General features: G+C 39.8%; 1 protein-coding gene across 2 annotated transcripts in view; it reads right to left on the bottom strand.

Annotated features, from left to right (window-relative positions):
- Window positions 1-1700: 1700 nt before the first annotated feature.
- Window positions 1701-15460, bottom strand: part of LOC120920541 (embryonic protein UVS.2-like) — a 61393-nt gene continuing 47633 nt past the window's right edge. For both annotated transcript variants that reach the window (XM_040332679.1, XM_040332680.1), the window contains 11 exons: window positions 10944-11009; window positions 9526-9660; window positions 9322-9439; window positions 8649-8824; window positions 8487-8568; window positions 8261-8388; window positions 6902-7017; window positions 6036-6261; window positions 4703-4821; window positions 2721-2931; window positions 1701-2030 (listed from right to left, as the gene is read on the bottom strand). In XM_040332679.1, coding sequence (XP_040188613.1) covers window positions 2023-2030; window positions 2721-2931; window positions 4703-4821; window positions 6036-6261; window positions 6902-7017; window positions 8261-8388; window positions 8487-8568; window positions 8649-8824; window positions 9322-9439; window positions 9526-9660; window positions 10944-11009 — 1385 coding nt within the window. In that variant the 3' untranslated portion in view covers window positions 1701-2022. The remainder of the gene's footprint in view (window positions 2031-2720; window positions 2932-4702; window positions 4822-6035; window positions 6262-6901; window positions 7018-8260; window positions 8389-8486; window positions 8569-8648; window positions 8825-9321; window positions 9440-9525; window positions 9661-10943; window positions 11010-15460) is intronic.

Genomic DNA, 15460 nt, shown 5'->3' with positions numbered 1-15460 from the left:
TTCCCGAACCCAAACTTTTTTTTTTAAGTTCGGGTTCGGACCCGAACCCGAACATCCAGGTGTCCGCTCAACTCTAATCATGTATTCACCTCTCCAGTACACTCCACTGCATGATCCTATACCAGTGTCAATTGAATACTCCTCTAGGCATGATGTAACAAGTTGCAATCCCCCGTCTGACCCAATAGGTTATTCAGAACCTGAAGGACCAGTGGAGTAGTAAAATGCAATGTCAGCTTATCAAGTCTGGGAAGGACCCCCTCTTCCTGTAAAAAAACGGACTAATAGTTCCTCATGAATGTATGTTTGTAGGCAGTTTTACTCTCTCCTCTGTAGGTGGTGCTGCGTTGCTAATCACTGTACAGAGGGAATAGAGAATGAGAGGGACTTTGTTCCTCTGAGCCTCCTTAGGTGTCACCAAGGGAGCAGTGCTCTAATTGGGCACTGCAACACTAGTTGACCTCTGTGGCAATCTTTGGTGAGGACAGTGCTAAAAAATTGCACTTCCCCTCTACAGTTGGCATGTATTTACAAAATGGAAAGGCAAGGTAAAGGATCCATGTTGGCTAGGGACAGAGCATCTAGTCCTAGAGAAAGGTTCCTGAGGAGGAGGGACAGAATAGGAACAACTTCACTGGCTTTGCTAGCTCTGGACTTTAGAGCTGGTGATAAGGATCGGCCATTGGTCTGCTCAGTGCAGCTTATACCGCACCCTGCCAAACAGCCAACCCTCTTTAACCCAAAGCTGTTCTGGTAATGTAAACATCATCAAGGTGACACTGGGACTGTTCTACTGAGCAAATAACATGGTTAAGAGTTTTTGTACCTTTGACACCTTTGTCAGTGAGATGCTGTTACCAATTTGCTTGAGACTGTTAACCACTTGCCGACCTGCTGCCATCATTATACTGCGGCAGGTCGGCACGATCTCACGAACCATCGTAGCTGTATGCCGGTTCCTTTAAGCGGGATATCGGGCACGATTGAGCTGCCCCAGGCACGCGCATGTACCTGCTGCACTGCAGGGGTGCAGATGCTCGTGACTGGTGGTCAGAATGACAGGGACTTGTGTGTGTAAACACACATATCACAATTATGTGAGGAGAGAGAGATTGTGAGTTCCTACGGGCTGGGAACCACGATCTCCTATAGTCAGTCCCATCCCCCACAGTTAGAACACACAGATAGGGAACACACTTAACCAGTTGATCACCCCCTGGTGTTAACCCCTTCCCATGTGGAGAAACCCTTCCCTTCTGTAGCTGCTGAATGTATGCAGGAGAGAGAGGAGGAGAAGCGGAAAATCAGCAGCTACATGGAGGATTGGCTCCTCTACATGCCACTGTCCCCACCGCTCTCCTATCCAGGCCTACATGGAGGCCGCATGAACCCCCTGTGACCTCCATGTGGCCAGGTCACAATGGCTACCCTTGCGACCTCTGTAGGTGCGCCCCTGGGCAGTGCATTTCACAGGGGAAGGGGCTGAAAATAATAAATGGACTTCAATTTACTGCAATGCTCACTTTAATTCACATTGAGGAATCAGGAACTACGTCACTCGAAAATAAAAACAGAGATATATTAATGCTTTAATATATTTTATTTTTAAAAGGGAAAGGAAAAAATCAGATCAGACTGTCATATATAGCACAAAAGAAATGGCCAAACACACCCTCAATATAATAAGTAGGTAAAAAGAAAGATAAAGAAATGAGAATGATCACTTTAGAATAAATGTAAACCACCATGAATCCAGAGGACGCCAAAATTAGCTCCTCTATTCCTAACCAAGCCAATCAAAATACCAATCAAATGAGAAAACAATTATGCATTGTTATTTTGTATTTTTAAATGTAGATGCAAACAATAGCATGATCCGATGTACATTTAATCATTATATATATGTTTACAAATGTGTGAACTTTTCTATACGTGTTCCATCAAATTCCCATTGTGTCCTGTAGTGATGTCGGCTTCCTTCCAGAACCGGTAGATTTTCTCTTTGTGCCATCTGTTGCTCTTCTACTGGACTGTAATGAAAGAGAAGTAAATGTCAGTAAATATTAAAACCATATTTAAATATTACATAGACTTTATTCTTTCATACTTTCTCATTAATCTATAACAAAAGAAAAATAACAGAAATACATTTACATGGATTTGTATATCCAGTATCAATGGTGTATACTCAAAAAGAATCTGCCCTTACATTAAACGATGATTATTTGAACATTGTTGGTTGCTTGTTGGTCTTTATTTTGATACGCTGAATTTCATTAACAGATTTCAATTTCACTAGAGGTCATGTGAATATCATGTCTGCTTAAAGGAGGACTATAGTGGATTTTGTATAATTTTTGTATTTTATCTTCTTTTTTATTGTTTTTTTAATTGTAGGAAATCTTTATTTTACATATAAACATTCAATATACTGTATGCTGTTTTTAATTTTCAGTGCTTGCTGGGTTATCTATTAGGAAAGTCTAGCATCAGTTCTGTACTTCATAGTTGTAATTGAAGATGATTCAGCTTTGTGTCTAACCGGAGATCCTGCTATTAAATCTTTTCTTACACCACAGTAGTGTTACTTTTTTTTTTATGCAATATGTTTTTTTCACTAAGATGGCTGCTTTTGCTTTACAGAAAAATATGTGACCTCTATTATCTTATAACCTCCATTGCTGATATTACATATACGCAGATAGAACTGAGCTACTCACAGAAGGTGTAAGAGACTTGGAAGCCCTTTGCCTGGGTAGACTTGTCACTGTGGAATACGAGAACCATAGAGTTGCCTTTGGAGTAATACACAGGGATGGTGCGATCCCCACAGAATGGACCCATTTGTGTACCATCCATGAAGAGTGTTAGATAGTCGTACATACACATAATGGAAGACTCTAAATGGAAGTCACTTATGGTCAGAGCAATCTGAAAAAGAAATACAATTATCACTAACATGACAGTGTTGTGTTCATACAGCAAACAAATCATTTGATGAAAGTGAGTGAATATTTTGTTTCTTACAATTCATTGATGTTACAGTCTACCTGAAATAATATTTGACATTAAAGCCATATTAAACCCAAGAGCAAACATTTATTATATTGCAGTTTACCAATTCTTACATGTGATGGCTGCTTTTGTTTTCTATTGTAGGCTTTCTTCTATGTTCATTTAGTAAACCAGCCAGCATATCTGTTGTTTTGCAAAAGCACAAGCTAGCCAGCAGAATGTATCAGTTTACATGGATAAGCCAAAGCATTCAACACTGGCAGGGGTGCTTAAAATGACCAGCTTTATTTATTCACATAAAACCTTTATCCCAAAAGGAGAAAAAAAATGCTGTAACTGATTATAAAATGTGAGCTGGAATTTATATTCAACTTCAACTTAGTGTATTTAAATATTCTAATACATTTAAGCCCCCCCCCCCAAACTGACAATGCTAATGATTGCTGTGCCTCTTGTTCTCATTCATCCAGAGTAGAGTCTCACTAATACAGGAGGCGTGTTACTGGTCAGATCACCAGGTGAAAACAGGCAACCACCACATTTAATGATTGCTAATGTAAAAATATCTGATTTTTGTTTTTAAGAGTTTTATGTCACTTTAGGGGTGATACTGATCATAAAAGGCAGTGCTTATGAATCTTGTTGGAAAAAGGAAGTCCTTTCTATTCCTGCGGTGTAATGGTCACCAATCTACAATTTCCGGACAAGGAAGGAAACATCCAGAGCTGGGAGATCTGCTGTGCTCCTCCTACATTACTGGCTGATATCTTTGTCATTCACCGTTCTACAATAGACTCAAGAAACTGATCAGCCCCCTCCCTTCCTCTCCCCTGTGCTCCTCTGAGGCCACATATACATGACCGCTTTTTTTTTTAATGTCATTTAAAATGATCTTGTGTCTGTGGGCTCCAGAGCATTTTTCATGACGTGAAAAAAGGGCATTAAAAATTTAGAATATGCTCTATTTTTTCACGTCGTTTTTCACGTTGTCGTTTTTCACGTCGTGAAAAACGGTCGTGTGTAGGCTTTAAGGACGTGAAAAAAACACGCATGCTCAGAAGCAAGTTATGAGACGGGAGCGCTCGTTCAGGTAAAACTAGCATCCGTAATGGAGATAGCACATTTGTCACGCTGTAACAGACTGAAAAGCACGAATCGCCTCTCACCAAACTTTTAATAACACAAAATCAGCAAAAGCAGCCCCAATGGTGGCGCCATCCGAATGGAACTTCCCCTTTATAGTGCCGTCGTACGTGTTGTACGTCGCTGCGCTTTGCTAGAGCATTTTTTTTCACGACTGTGTGTGTAGGCAAGGCAGGCTTGACAAGAATCGGGTTGAAAAAAAACGTTGTTTTTTCTAGACCATTAAAAATGGTTTTGTATTACCCTCAATCAGGACGGCAGGAATTAGTCCAGTGCTGCAAAGTCAAGTAAATCGTTATAAACCACTTACAAATGTCACACCACCAGTTCTCAGCCAGCTTCACAAATTACCACCAACACTTCCTGTCATCACTGGGAAAAGATCGAGAACGTCTTGGTGGTAGATAACACTGGTAAATTCAAAAGGGGGTTGTACATTCAGATTGTAATGTGTCTGTCCAACATTACATTTTATTTGTGTGACAATTTTAGAGAATGAGGAAGTCCAATAATTAGGGAGAATTTTGAAGGCATCTTGTTTTACCTTATTTCCAACAGGAGCTGTGATGGTGAAGTTACAATTCATATTTGGACTGTAGTTCCCTGGGTATCCCGGAGATGTGAAGCTGCCTTGAGAGTTAAAGAAGGTTCCTCCACACTGCACTGTAAGAATATAGATATAATCAATATAGTAAGGAGATTCATAATAGTACATGACATCATTTTGGGGCAGATCCACATACATCTGCGCCGGGCATATGTATATGACATCATTTTATGTTTATGTGTATACTGCATATACATAGTTCATCCTCCCTTTTCGAAGTTCCAAGTTCCTCTTAGGCTAGGACCCCACTCTCCAACCCTCAATGAAGAGCTCTGATGTAGAGATGGCCTACACAGGCACCAAATGCTGCTTCAGGGCAGGAAAGGGAGAGAGTCACACATTCTGCCTTACCCAGAAGTGTTTCACAGAGCACTAGTGAGAAAACAGGAGTGTCCTATGAAAATAAATAACTGTAGTGGAGGTGGGTGGGCTACCATACAAACCTATTATTTTGTCCTAAATGGGATAAGTACAGATGCTGTAAAATCTATCCATATTGTTCCCCCCACTGCACTTCTTGGGTTACAAGCATCTTTAGTCTAGAAGGTGATACATAAGTTGAAATGCTTATCTTATTTATCCCTCCCACAGGCATACTCCATGCTGTACTACTGGTCCCTGAAGCTGCTTCTTTTTGCCATTCTCCTGGCTGTAGACTCTCAGATGTCATCAAATACAACACAGGATCAGCAGTCATGCATTGTACATGAAGATGTTGAGGGCTTGCCCACATACTGGGACTTTGGAGAGCATAGATGACCACTGGCTGCCAGAAAACTTTGCCAATCTGCCCTAAGCAAAGCAAGCATTTAACCGATGCAGTGCTGGGGAAACGAAAGTCTGGTCACTGCACTCCACACTGGAGAATTTTGGATGACATTGTCAACTGCAAAGAAGTTCATAGGAATTTAACAACCTCTTAGTTTCGCAGAAGGGCAGACAACAGGGATATACCGCAAGAAAGATGAATCTATACAGTATCTGATCCAAAATAAGCCATAGAGGTAATTGTTATCACTCTTAAAGTTGACCAACATACACGTTGAACAATCTATCAACAACTTTATAGTGTAAGGGCCTGACTGACTGGTAATTTTTATTGTATTTACTAAAAAACTTCATGGATTACCTGAAAGGTTGTAAACAGAGGTTAGATGGCATCAAACTGTTGTGCCAGTAGTCCCTCCTTGGGAGGGATCTCCTCTGTATCTATGATTCTTCAGTATCTTTCTCTAATCACTTTCTTTACAAATAAAATAAATCAGCATACCTGATCTATATGAAGCTTGGAAGCCGTCCCCAGCAACAGCCCCGTCACTGACAAACTGGACCAGCATCTGGCTTGTGGAAGCGATGATTGGAGGGATAGTTTGACTTCCGCATATTTTATCCAACAACACAGGAGAGTTCTTAGAGGGACCGTCATAGATCCTCATGTAGTCTGAGTCACAGTTAGGAGTGGATTGGATATTAAAGTTACTGAACTTCAATGAAGCCTAAAAAGTGACACAAGGAAAATGTATTATCTACAGTAAACCCCAAGCGTCCCATACTTGTAACTGCAAACTGGGTTAATATGTAATTGCAATATGATGCAATCGATTACTATATTAATGTTTGAACAGACCTTCAGAAAAAAAAGAAAAAACACACATGAATATGTAAAATTCTAATTTCTGTTAAAAGCTCTTGCAGCTATAGACATTTCTAGCTAAGATGTCTCTTGAAACATGTGTTGCCAAAATAGGCTTCCAGCAATGAAGTGGTAATGATAGTCTGAAGACTATAAAGTGGCCATAATGAAGGGAAGTATTATTCCAACATATGGAGCAATTGGTGGTTGAAGCAGAGTATGAGGTTCAGAGACATTTATATCTTAAAAGACCTTCTCTATACCTTTGTTTCAGGCAAAAAGTCAAGCCACCGCAATGGCTCCACTTCAATGTACAAAAGTGTGATGTTCAGGTAGGGAGTATTTGGACCTATTGCGTGGTTCTATACTAGTCGAGTCTCTTTTTTATGAATGTAAAATGTAGGTGGTGTACAAAACAATCTTCAGATGGCAGTTCATTTTCACAGCTAGGTTGCTGGACATTTAGGGTCACATTTTGCATCTCTACATTTCTGTCTCCTCACCTTCCCTGATGGAACTCTGATCAACCAAACGCAGTCACCATTATTAGGATAAGCAGAGGGATAGTTGTCGGAAGTGAAAATTCCTGTCTTATTATTAAGCAAAGTCGCACAGACACCTGTGAAGTGAGAAATAGACATATAAATTGTATTTAGTTACTGGAGGAATAGACTGATAATAATATTAATAATATATTGGTCGGAAACAGGGGAAAGGGTATGGACCTTCTATTAGATTAAAACTGCTTAAAATCAAAGGAACCTTGAGTTTAACCCCTTTACATTGAAGATAAAAGATCCTTAATGCCTCAATGCAGTGTCACATCTCGTGTATTATACTTTGTTTGTTCAGGGCAAATAAAGCCTTCATTTCATGGTAAAAACGACATTTCCTGATATTTAACTTTTTTTCAATGAAAACTGGCCAAATTGTAAGCAATATCATTTTTTTTTAATCTAGCTATATCGGCCAGATTCACGTAGGGCAGCGGCGGCGTAACGTATCGTAGATACGTTACACCGCCGCAATTTTTCATCGCAAGTGCCTGATTCACCAAGCACTTGCGATGAAAACCTACGCCGGCGGCCTCCGGCGCAAGGCGGTCCAATTTAAATGGGCGTGTGCCATTTAAATTAGGCGCGCTCTCGCGCCGGACCTATCGCGCATGCTCAGTTTCCAAACTCCCGCCGTGCATTGCGCGCCGTGACGTAATTTTTTCGAACGGCGACTCGCGTAGCGTAATTCCGTATTCCCGGACGGCTTACGCAAACGACGTTATTTTTTAAATTTCGACATCGGGAACGACGACCATACTTTATACAGCAATACGATTGCTGTGTAAAGTTAAGGCACCAAAAAAAACGACTAACTTTGTGACGGGAAACTAGACTAGCGGCGACGTAGCGAACGCGAAAAACCGTCGGGAATCGCCGTAACTCCTAATTTGCATACCCGTCGCTGTTTTACGACGCAAACTCCCCCCAGCGGCGGCCGCGGTATTGCATCTTAAGATCCGACAGTGTAAAACAATTACACCTGTCGGATCTTATGGCTATCTATGCGTAACTGATTCTATGAATCAGTCGCATAGATAGTATCTCCACTGTGAATCTGGCCCATCGTTCTTAAATGAAAAAATAAATAAATAACCCAAATTGAATTTGAGATGCATTGGGATACCACATATGTGTACATTATTTATTGTGTACACCCATAGTAGGGGCCAGAGACAAAAGTGCACAGTTTGTGTTTTTTTTTGTAAAAATTTTGCAAAACTGTAAAAATTAACTTAAAATGCAATCATACAAAAGTATAATTTCTAATGTTTTAAACCCATGAAATTGGAATGTACAGAAACTTACTGCATTGATAAAGTCGATTAATTTTAGTGACATCCAAGACGCTCAGTCCAATTGTCTGCCCAATAGGCACATTGGGGTCAGGCTTGGGGACAATTGTGGGTTTGTTTGAAGTGTTGGTGAATGCATAGCTGGAAAATGTTGAATAGAGAAAAAATCGACATATTACCATTCAAATATTCTATAGTTTATCGGTAATTCACCAGCTAACACAAAAGCCATGACTTACGCATCATAATGCATCACTGAACCGTAATCATATGGACTGCCCAGGTTATTGGTGTCCACTTTAGCAAAATTACCCAATTTTCCTGAAACAAGAAAAAAGCAGTGGTAATGTCCCTTCTTTAAAAACATGACTGAATTTGCTTTGTGTAAATGTCTGCAGTACCTTTAGGGATATACTGGAAATTGATGTCAACATAATTGTCACGATCACTTCTTACATGCTCATGGTAGAAGCCCAGGGCATGTTCTAGTTCATGTTGTATAATCCCCCTGTAGATGCAGCCTCCACCCAATGAAACTGTCTGGCTTCCACCAGTTCTTCCAAGATATGAGTAACAGCTAGAAATTGTAGATATACAGTTCAAAGGAGTTATGCTTTAATACCATGTGGGAGCCTAAGACAATAGTTTTAATGGAAAAAATGATTGAATCTGAACTAAAGAAAACAATCAATATCTGTTTGTGCTGGTTTTATTTTCATTGTAAAATTTTAAGTGGAATCCATTGAGTCTGTTGACACTAAGCCCCACTCCCTCTCAGTCACTTCCATTTTTCTACTATATACTAAATGTTAGCAGCGCCAGGATAAATATCTTATGTCCCTGTGCTATTTCTGCTAGGTACACAAAAAAATTAGACAACCAAGAAGCACATTGTTGTTGGCTTGTGACTTTCACATGTATTTGCAAATTTACAGAAGAGTCCTATTGTTTTTTTTTTGGAGGACATTCAAAAGAGAATCCATCATGCACAAATAGGTGCTGTAAAGTCTAAGGTGTTTATGTTTTAGATGCTCCCTACTGTGAAAAACTATGATAGACAATAGACAACCTTACCCATCACCAGGAGTGATGTTGATGTAATCATCTTCTGTTGTAAGAGGCACAAACCTCACACAAGTCAATGTCTCAAACTCGGCCATGGCGAGCACAATACTGTTCAGGTCACTGGCACCTGGAAACAGAGATAGAAGGTTGGGTTTCTACAAATAACAAAAAGCAATAAATACTTCAATGCAAGAGAAAATAGAGGGAACTCACTGTAGCGGGAATCTATGGTATAGGGAACAAGAACACTACCACTATCACTTTTAGGCCAAAGGCAAGAAGGACAGTTCATAGCACTGCGCTCATTCTGTACCAGCACATCGCCTCCATACATGGGTGTTTTGCTATCTGAAAATACAGAAAATTATAGTTAATACACTAAAATGCATTGCATTTAAGCTGCCCATACACTGTGAACTGGCTGAAATTTGCTATGTGGGTGGCTCTGTCATTCCCCTCTCACCTGACATCTTTTGATTGAAAAATGGATGGATCCAAACAGAAAGTTTTTGAACTAACAGCGGCTGCATCTAATCATGATGCAGTATAGTACAGTGTATGGGTATAAAACAGAATAGAATAGGCACAGTTGGAATCTGTGCATCTGGAGAAACATGATAGATATTTTCATGCAGTCAAAATTCCCAGCTTTACTCAGTTCTGTGACCCAGCACAGCCCTGTTTGGCAGGGGAGGAGACCTGATTTTGCTCTGCTGCAGTGAAGTTGGACTCTTGAATCTTCCCATGCAGGACACAGCAGAAAGCGAGCCCCCGAGTATAGCCGTCCTACTATGGGGGGGCAGAACTTAGAAATGCCCGGGAAGATGCTAAGCTTAGCTGAACCCCTTCCCACTGGGCAACCAAAACAAACTAACTAGCTAATCTGTAAGCACCTGATTCCACACAGCCCTGTTTGGCAGGGGAGGAGACCTGATTTTGCTCTGCTGCAGTGAAGTAACACTTACAGGTATGATAGTCTCATGTCTCTGTCACTCTGCTCTCTCCTCCTATTACAATGGAGCATTCACTACAGTACAGCTAACATACTCCTTGTGCTTCTTCTCCCACCTCTAGTCTGATCTCTACAATGAAGGTACTTACATCACTTGTATTTAAAAGAGTACAATTAAGATGTAGTAAGGAATACAGAGCTGCAATAATTTATATATATTTTTTTATCTACCTGGAGTTCAGCTTTAATTGTAGATTTAGAACTAGAAATTACAACAGAAGAATACACAGTTTTACTAGAGTTATTGATGCGACATTCTACTAAATTCCCAAACAAAGTGCAATTTCCAAAGTTTGGAATGTGAACAGTCTATTAGCCTTTAATACATCAACCTCTCTATCTCACAAGTTTCACTGCAATGGTAGAAGTGAATAAAAATAACCCATCAGTCTTTTTAGAAATAAAATAGTGATTTTTAAAGACTCATTCAAAGATCTTGTACCCCAAGACAATAACGCCATATTTCTCCTCACACCCTATTGTTTAGTCCATCAGTGCATGATTTAAAGGATCCTGACACTCATAACTTTGTGCATTATAATTGGTTATTGTCTGTTCCCTTGCCTGGATTTAGCACCATCATAATGCAATAAAGAATCCTGTGGATTAGAATAATTACCTTTATTAGCTTTCAAAATCTGACTGAAGATCCCTTGTGGCACTTCGGAGTCTTCACTCTTTGGGGCTGTGTATACAAAATACTGATTAGGCACATCTACTGAAATAATCGCAAAAAAAAAAATTCAAGTGACTCAATTTTGTGTAAATATTGAACCCATTTTATAATTTGAATGATAAATTAATGGAAATATAGGGTAGCTCCACAAAGCTATCACTGATCTGTGAACCTTCTGGTTGGGAAATTCTTTAAGTCTTTGCCTTAATCACCATGATTATCATAAACACTGTCACCTAAACAATAGGAGATGACGTTAAAAAATACCCTGTTGCCAAGGTCTAAAAAACATGCAGACAATTATATGTGCATTTAACATATTTTAGGAATGTCATTAAATGTAAAAATCTCCCTTGTGTAAACAGCCAAAAGCTCAAAACTGCTGCTTGGATGTGATGTCATCAGCCCCAGCAGACTCAGAGATTTCACTCAAATGACACTTTATAATATTCCTCTTCACTCCTCCAACGGCAGCTAAATCAATGTTCATGGGGGGGAGGTGAGGGGCAGAGATGCTGGGCCAGCACAGACAGTAATTGGACACTCCCAGAAGAGGGGAGGGCTAAGAGAACCAATGAGGGAGCAGGACTGTGCTAGTGAAGTGACTCTGAGAATAGTCAAAATGTATTTGCAAGTTCAAAGTCACATTGCAGGTAAATAAATAATTTATGGAAAGGAAAATACTGCAAGAAAGTGACCTCTATTATCTTATAACGTCCATTGCTGATATTAGATATAAGCAGATAGAACTGAGCTACTCACAGAAGGTGTAAGAGACTTGGAAGCCCTTTGCCTGGGTAGACTGGTCACTGTGGAATACGAGAACCATAGAGTTGCCTTTGGAGTAAAGCACAGGGATGGTGCGATCCCCACAGAATGGACCCCTTTTTGTACCATCCATGAAGAGTGTTAGATAGTCGTACATACAGAAACTGGAAGACTCTAAATGGAAGTCACTTATGGTCAGAGCAATCTGAAAAAGAAATACAATTATGACTAACAAACACATAATTTTATATAGCATTAAAGTAAGTATTTTGTTTCTTACAATTCATTAATGTTACAGTCTACCTGAAATAATATTTCACATTAAAGCCACATTAAACCCAAGAGCAAACATTTATTATATTGCAGTTTACCAATTTTTACATGTGATGGCTGCTTTTGTTTTTCTTTTGTAGTCTTTTTTCTATGTTCATTTAGTGATCCAGCCAGCAAGTCTGTTGTTTTTGACAGCGATGCTTAAAATGACCAGCTTAATTTATTCATGTAAAACCTTTATCCCAAATGGAAAAAAAAAACAACTGTAACTGATTTCAAAATGTGAACTGAAATTTGGATTCAACTTGTTAGTGTATTTAAATCTGTTAATATATTTAACACTCCCCTCCCCCAAACATACATTGCTGCTGATTGCTGTACCTCTTGTTCTCATTCATCCAGAGTAGCGTCTCACTAATACAGGAGGCGTGTTACTGGTCAGATCACCAGGTAAAAATGGGGAAAAGACAAAGAAAACGGATGTAGCCACAACATCTAATGATTGCTAATGTGAAAAAAATATATTTTTAGTTTTAAGAATTTTATGTCGCTTTAGGAATGACACTGCACATAAAAGGCAGTGCTTAGGAATCTTGTTGGAAAAAGGAAGTCCTTTCTATTCCTGCGGTGTAATGGTCACCAATCTACAATTTCCGGACAAGGAAGGAAAAATCCAGAGCTGGGAGATCTTCTGTGCTCCTCCTACATTACTGGCTGATTTCTTTGTCATTCACCGGTCTACAATAGACTCAAGAAACTGGTCAGCCCCCTCCCTTCCTCTCCCCTGTGCTCCTGTTACTCCCAATCAGGATGGCAGAAATGAGTCCAGTGCTGCAAAGTCAAGTACATTTTTATAAACCACTTACAAATGTCACACCACCAGTTCTCAGCCAGCTTCACAAATTACCACCAACACTTTTAGAGAATGAGGAAGTCTAATAATTAGGGAGAATTTTGAAGGCATCTTGTTTTACCTTATTTCCAACAGGAGCTGTGATGGTGAAGTTACAATTCATGTTTGGACTGTAGTTCCCTGGGTATCCCGGAGATGTGAAGCTGCCTTGAGAGTCAAAGAAGGATCCTCCACACTGCACTGTAAGAATATAGATATAATCAATATAGTAAGGAGATTCATAATAGTACATGACATCATTTTATGTTTATGTGTATACTGTATATACATAGTTCATCCTCCCTTTTCGGAGTTCCAGGTTCCTCTAGGCTAGGCTGATTAGGGCCAATGGAGCAGTGCAAACCATTTTGATTTAGGAATTAGGATTTAGGATTAGGAATGTTATTAAAAAAGGCTAATAAACTGGGGGAAAAAGCAGAACAAACAAAACAGATGATAGAGAACAGAAAGAAAGCAAACATTATTCCTTTAACCACTTAAGGACCAGCCCATGTACATATACGTCCACAATATGGCACGTACAGGCACATGGGCGTATGGGTACGTCCTCGCCTATTAGCGGGTGGGGGGTCCGATCGGGACCCCCCCCGCTACATGCGGAGGTCGGGTCCGCTCGGGGAGCGATCCGGGACCACGGCGCGGCTATTTGTTTATAGCCGCTCCGTCGCGATCGCTCCCCGGAGCTGAAGAACGAGGAGAGCCGTGTGTAAACACGGCTTCCCCGTCCTTCACTATGGCGGCGCATCGATCGCGTCATTCCCTTTATAGGGAAGACACGATCGATGACGTCATTCCTACAGCCACACCCCCAAACAGTTGTAAACACATACTAGGTGCACCCTAACTCCTACAGCGCCCCCTGTGGTTAACTCCCAAACTGCAACTGTCATTTTCACAATAAAGAATGCAATTTAAATGCATTTTTTGCTGTGAAAATGACAATGGTCCCAAAAATGTGTCAAAATTGTCCGAAGTGTCCGCCATAATGTCGCAGTCACGAAAAAAATTGCTGATCGCCGCCATTAGTAGTAAAAAAAAATAAAAAAATAAAAATGCAATAAAACTATCCCCTATTTTGTAAACACTATAAATTTTGCGCAAACCAATCGATAAACGCTTATTGCGATTTTTTTTACTAAAAATAGGTAGAAGAATACGTATCGGCCTAAACTGAGGAAAAAAAATGTTTTTATATATGTTTTTGGGGGATATTTATTACAGCAAAAAGTAAAAAATATTGCTTTTTTTTCAAAATTGTCGCTCTATTTTTGTTTATAGCGCAAAAACTAAAAACCGCAGATGTGATCAAATACCACCAAAAGAAAGCTCTATTTGTGGGGAAAAAAGGACGCCAATTTTGTTTGGGAGCCACGTCGCACGACCGCGCAATTGTCTGTTAAAGCGACGCAGTCCCGAACTGTAAAAACCCCTTGGGTCTTTAGGCTGCATATTGGTCCGGGGCTTAAGTGGTTAATAAGAATGTTAAAAAGCTTACCATCTTTGTTCACTTCAAGTAGATTGTACTGAAAAGTAAATGTTTTGTATCAATATCTTATTTCAAATGAAATACAATAATAAGAGATAACAAGTCTTGGCCCCAACTCTTCTACACCCGGCAGAGCCCTCCTCAGCCATACTGGGAATCTCTCAAAAGTGAGGTAAAATCATTTCTTAGACAGATGTTACCACAACAGTCATCATTGGAAGATTTTACCGTATTCCCTGTTCTGTTCACAATTATAACATTTTGGATTTCCCCTCACTTTCTGTCCTAGTGGCAATAGCCTGTACAAAAGTCAAATCTCCCTACAGTGGATCCAAACAGTAATAAGAAAGGGTTAAACTCTAAGAGGATTCCTAACCCCCCACCACTTTATCCAAGACTAAGGGGAAAGAATTTTGTCTAGATTTACACTTCACTACTAACTAATATTGGTAACTTATTGGATGTTATACTTTCCTAAATATGGTTTTGACCTGTCCCCTGTACTGTTCATGTCAGCTCATCATCTCACCTGTATTTGTGCAGATAGAGGTAGACTGGTCACCAGCCCCGTCACACAGCCCAGAAGCAGGAGGAAGACTTTTTCATTCATCTTGTTCAGAATTCTCCTTCACTGTAATGTGAAATATCTTCTCTCTGAAGCTTGGTTTGACACTCATCTTCTCTATCACCTTTTATACAGGTACCAGAGAAGATCTGACCAATCATGAGACAGGAAACCAAATTTCAAGAATGACCTAAGTGGACATGTATGGGAATTAGAAATGTATAATTATTTCATGTGTGACACTATGGTCATTATTATCTTATTATTATCTTGGTGTTCAGCTGCCCAGCTCGTAACTGATTGTCATGGTCTCCTGAATATTGTCTATAATTACCGTACATAAAAAGTCCTTCATCATCAACTGATTTTTCCAGCAAAAATTTAAATAAATTGGGACTGGCAATGTAATTTTACATTTATTTTTGTATGAGATCATTTATCACCACAGTGCCATG

This window comes from Rana temporaria, chromosome 13 (assembly GCF_905171775.1).
Source record: "Rana temporaria chromosome 13, aRanTem1.1, whole genome shotgun sequence".
NCBI lineage: Eukaryota > Metazoa > Chordata > Amphibia > Anura > Ranidae > Rana > Rana temporaria.
This window is presented reverse-complemented; position numbering and strand designations above follow the sequence as displayed.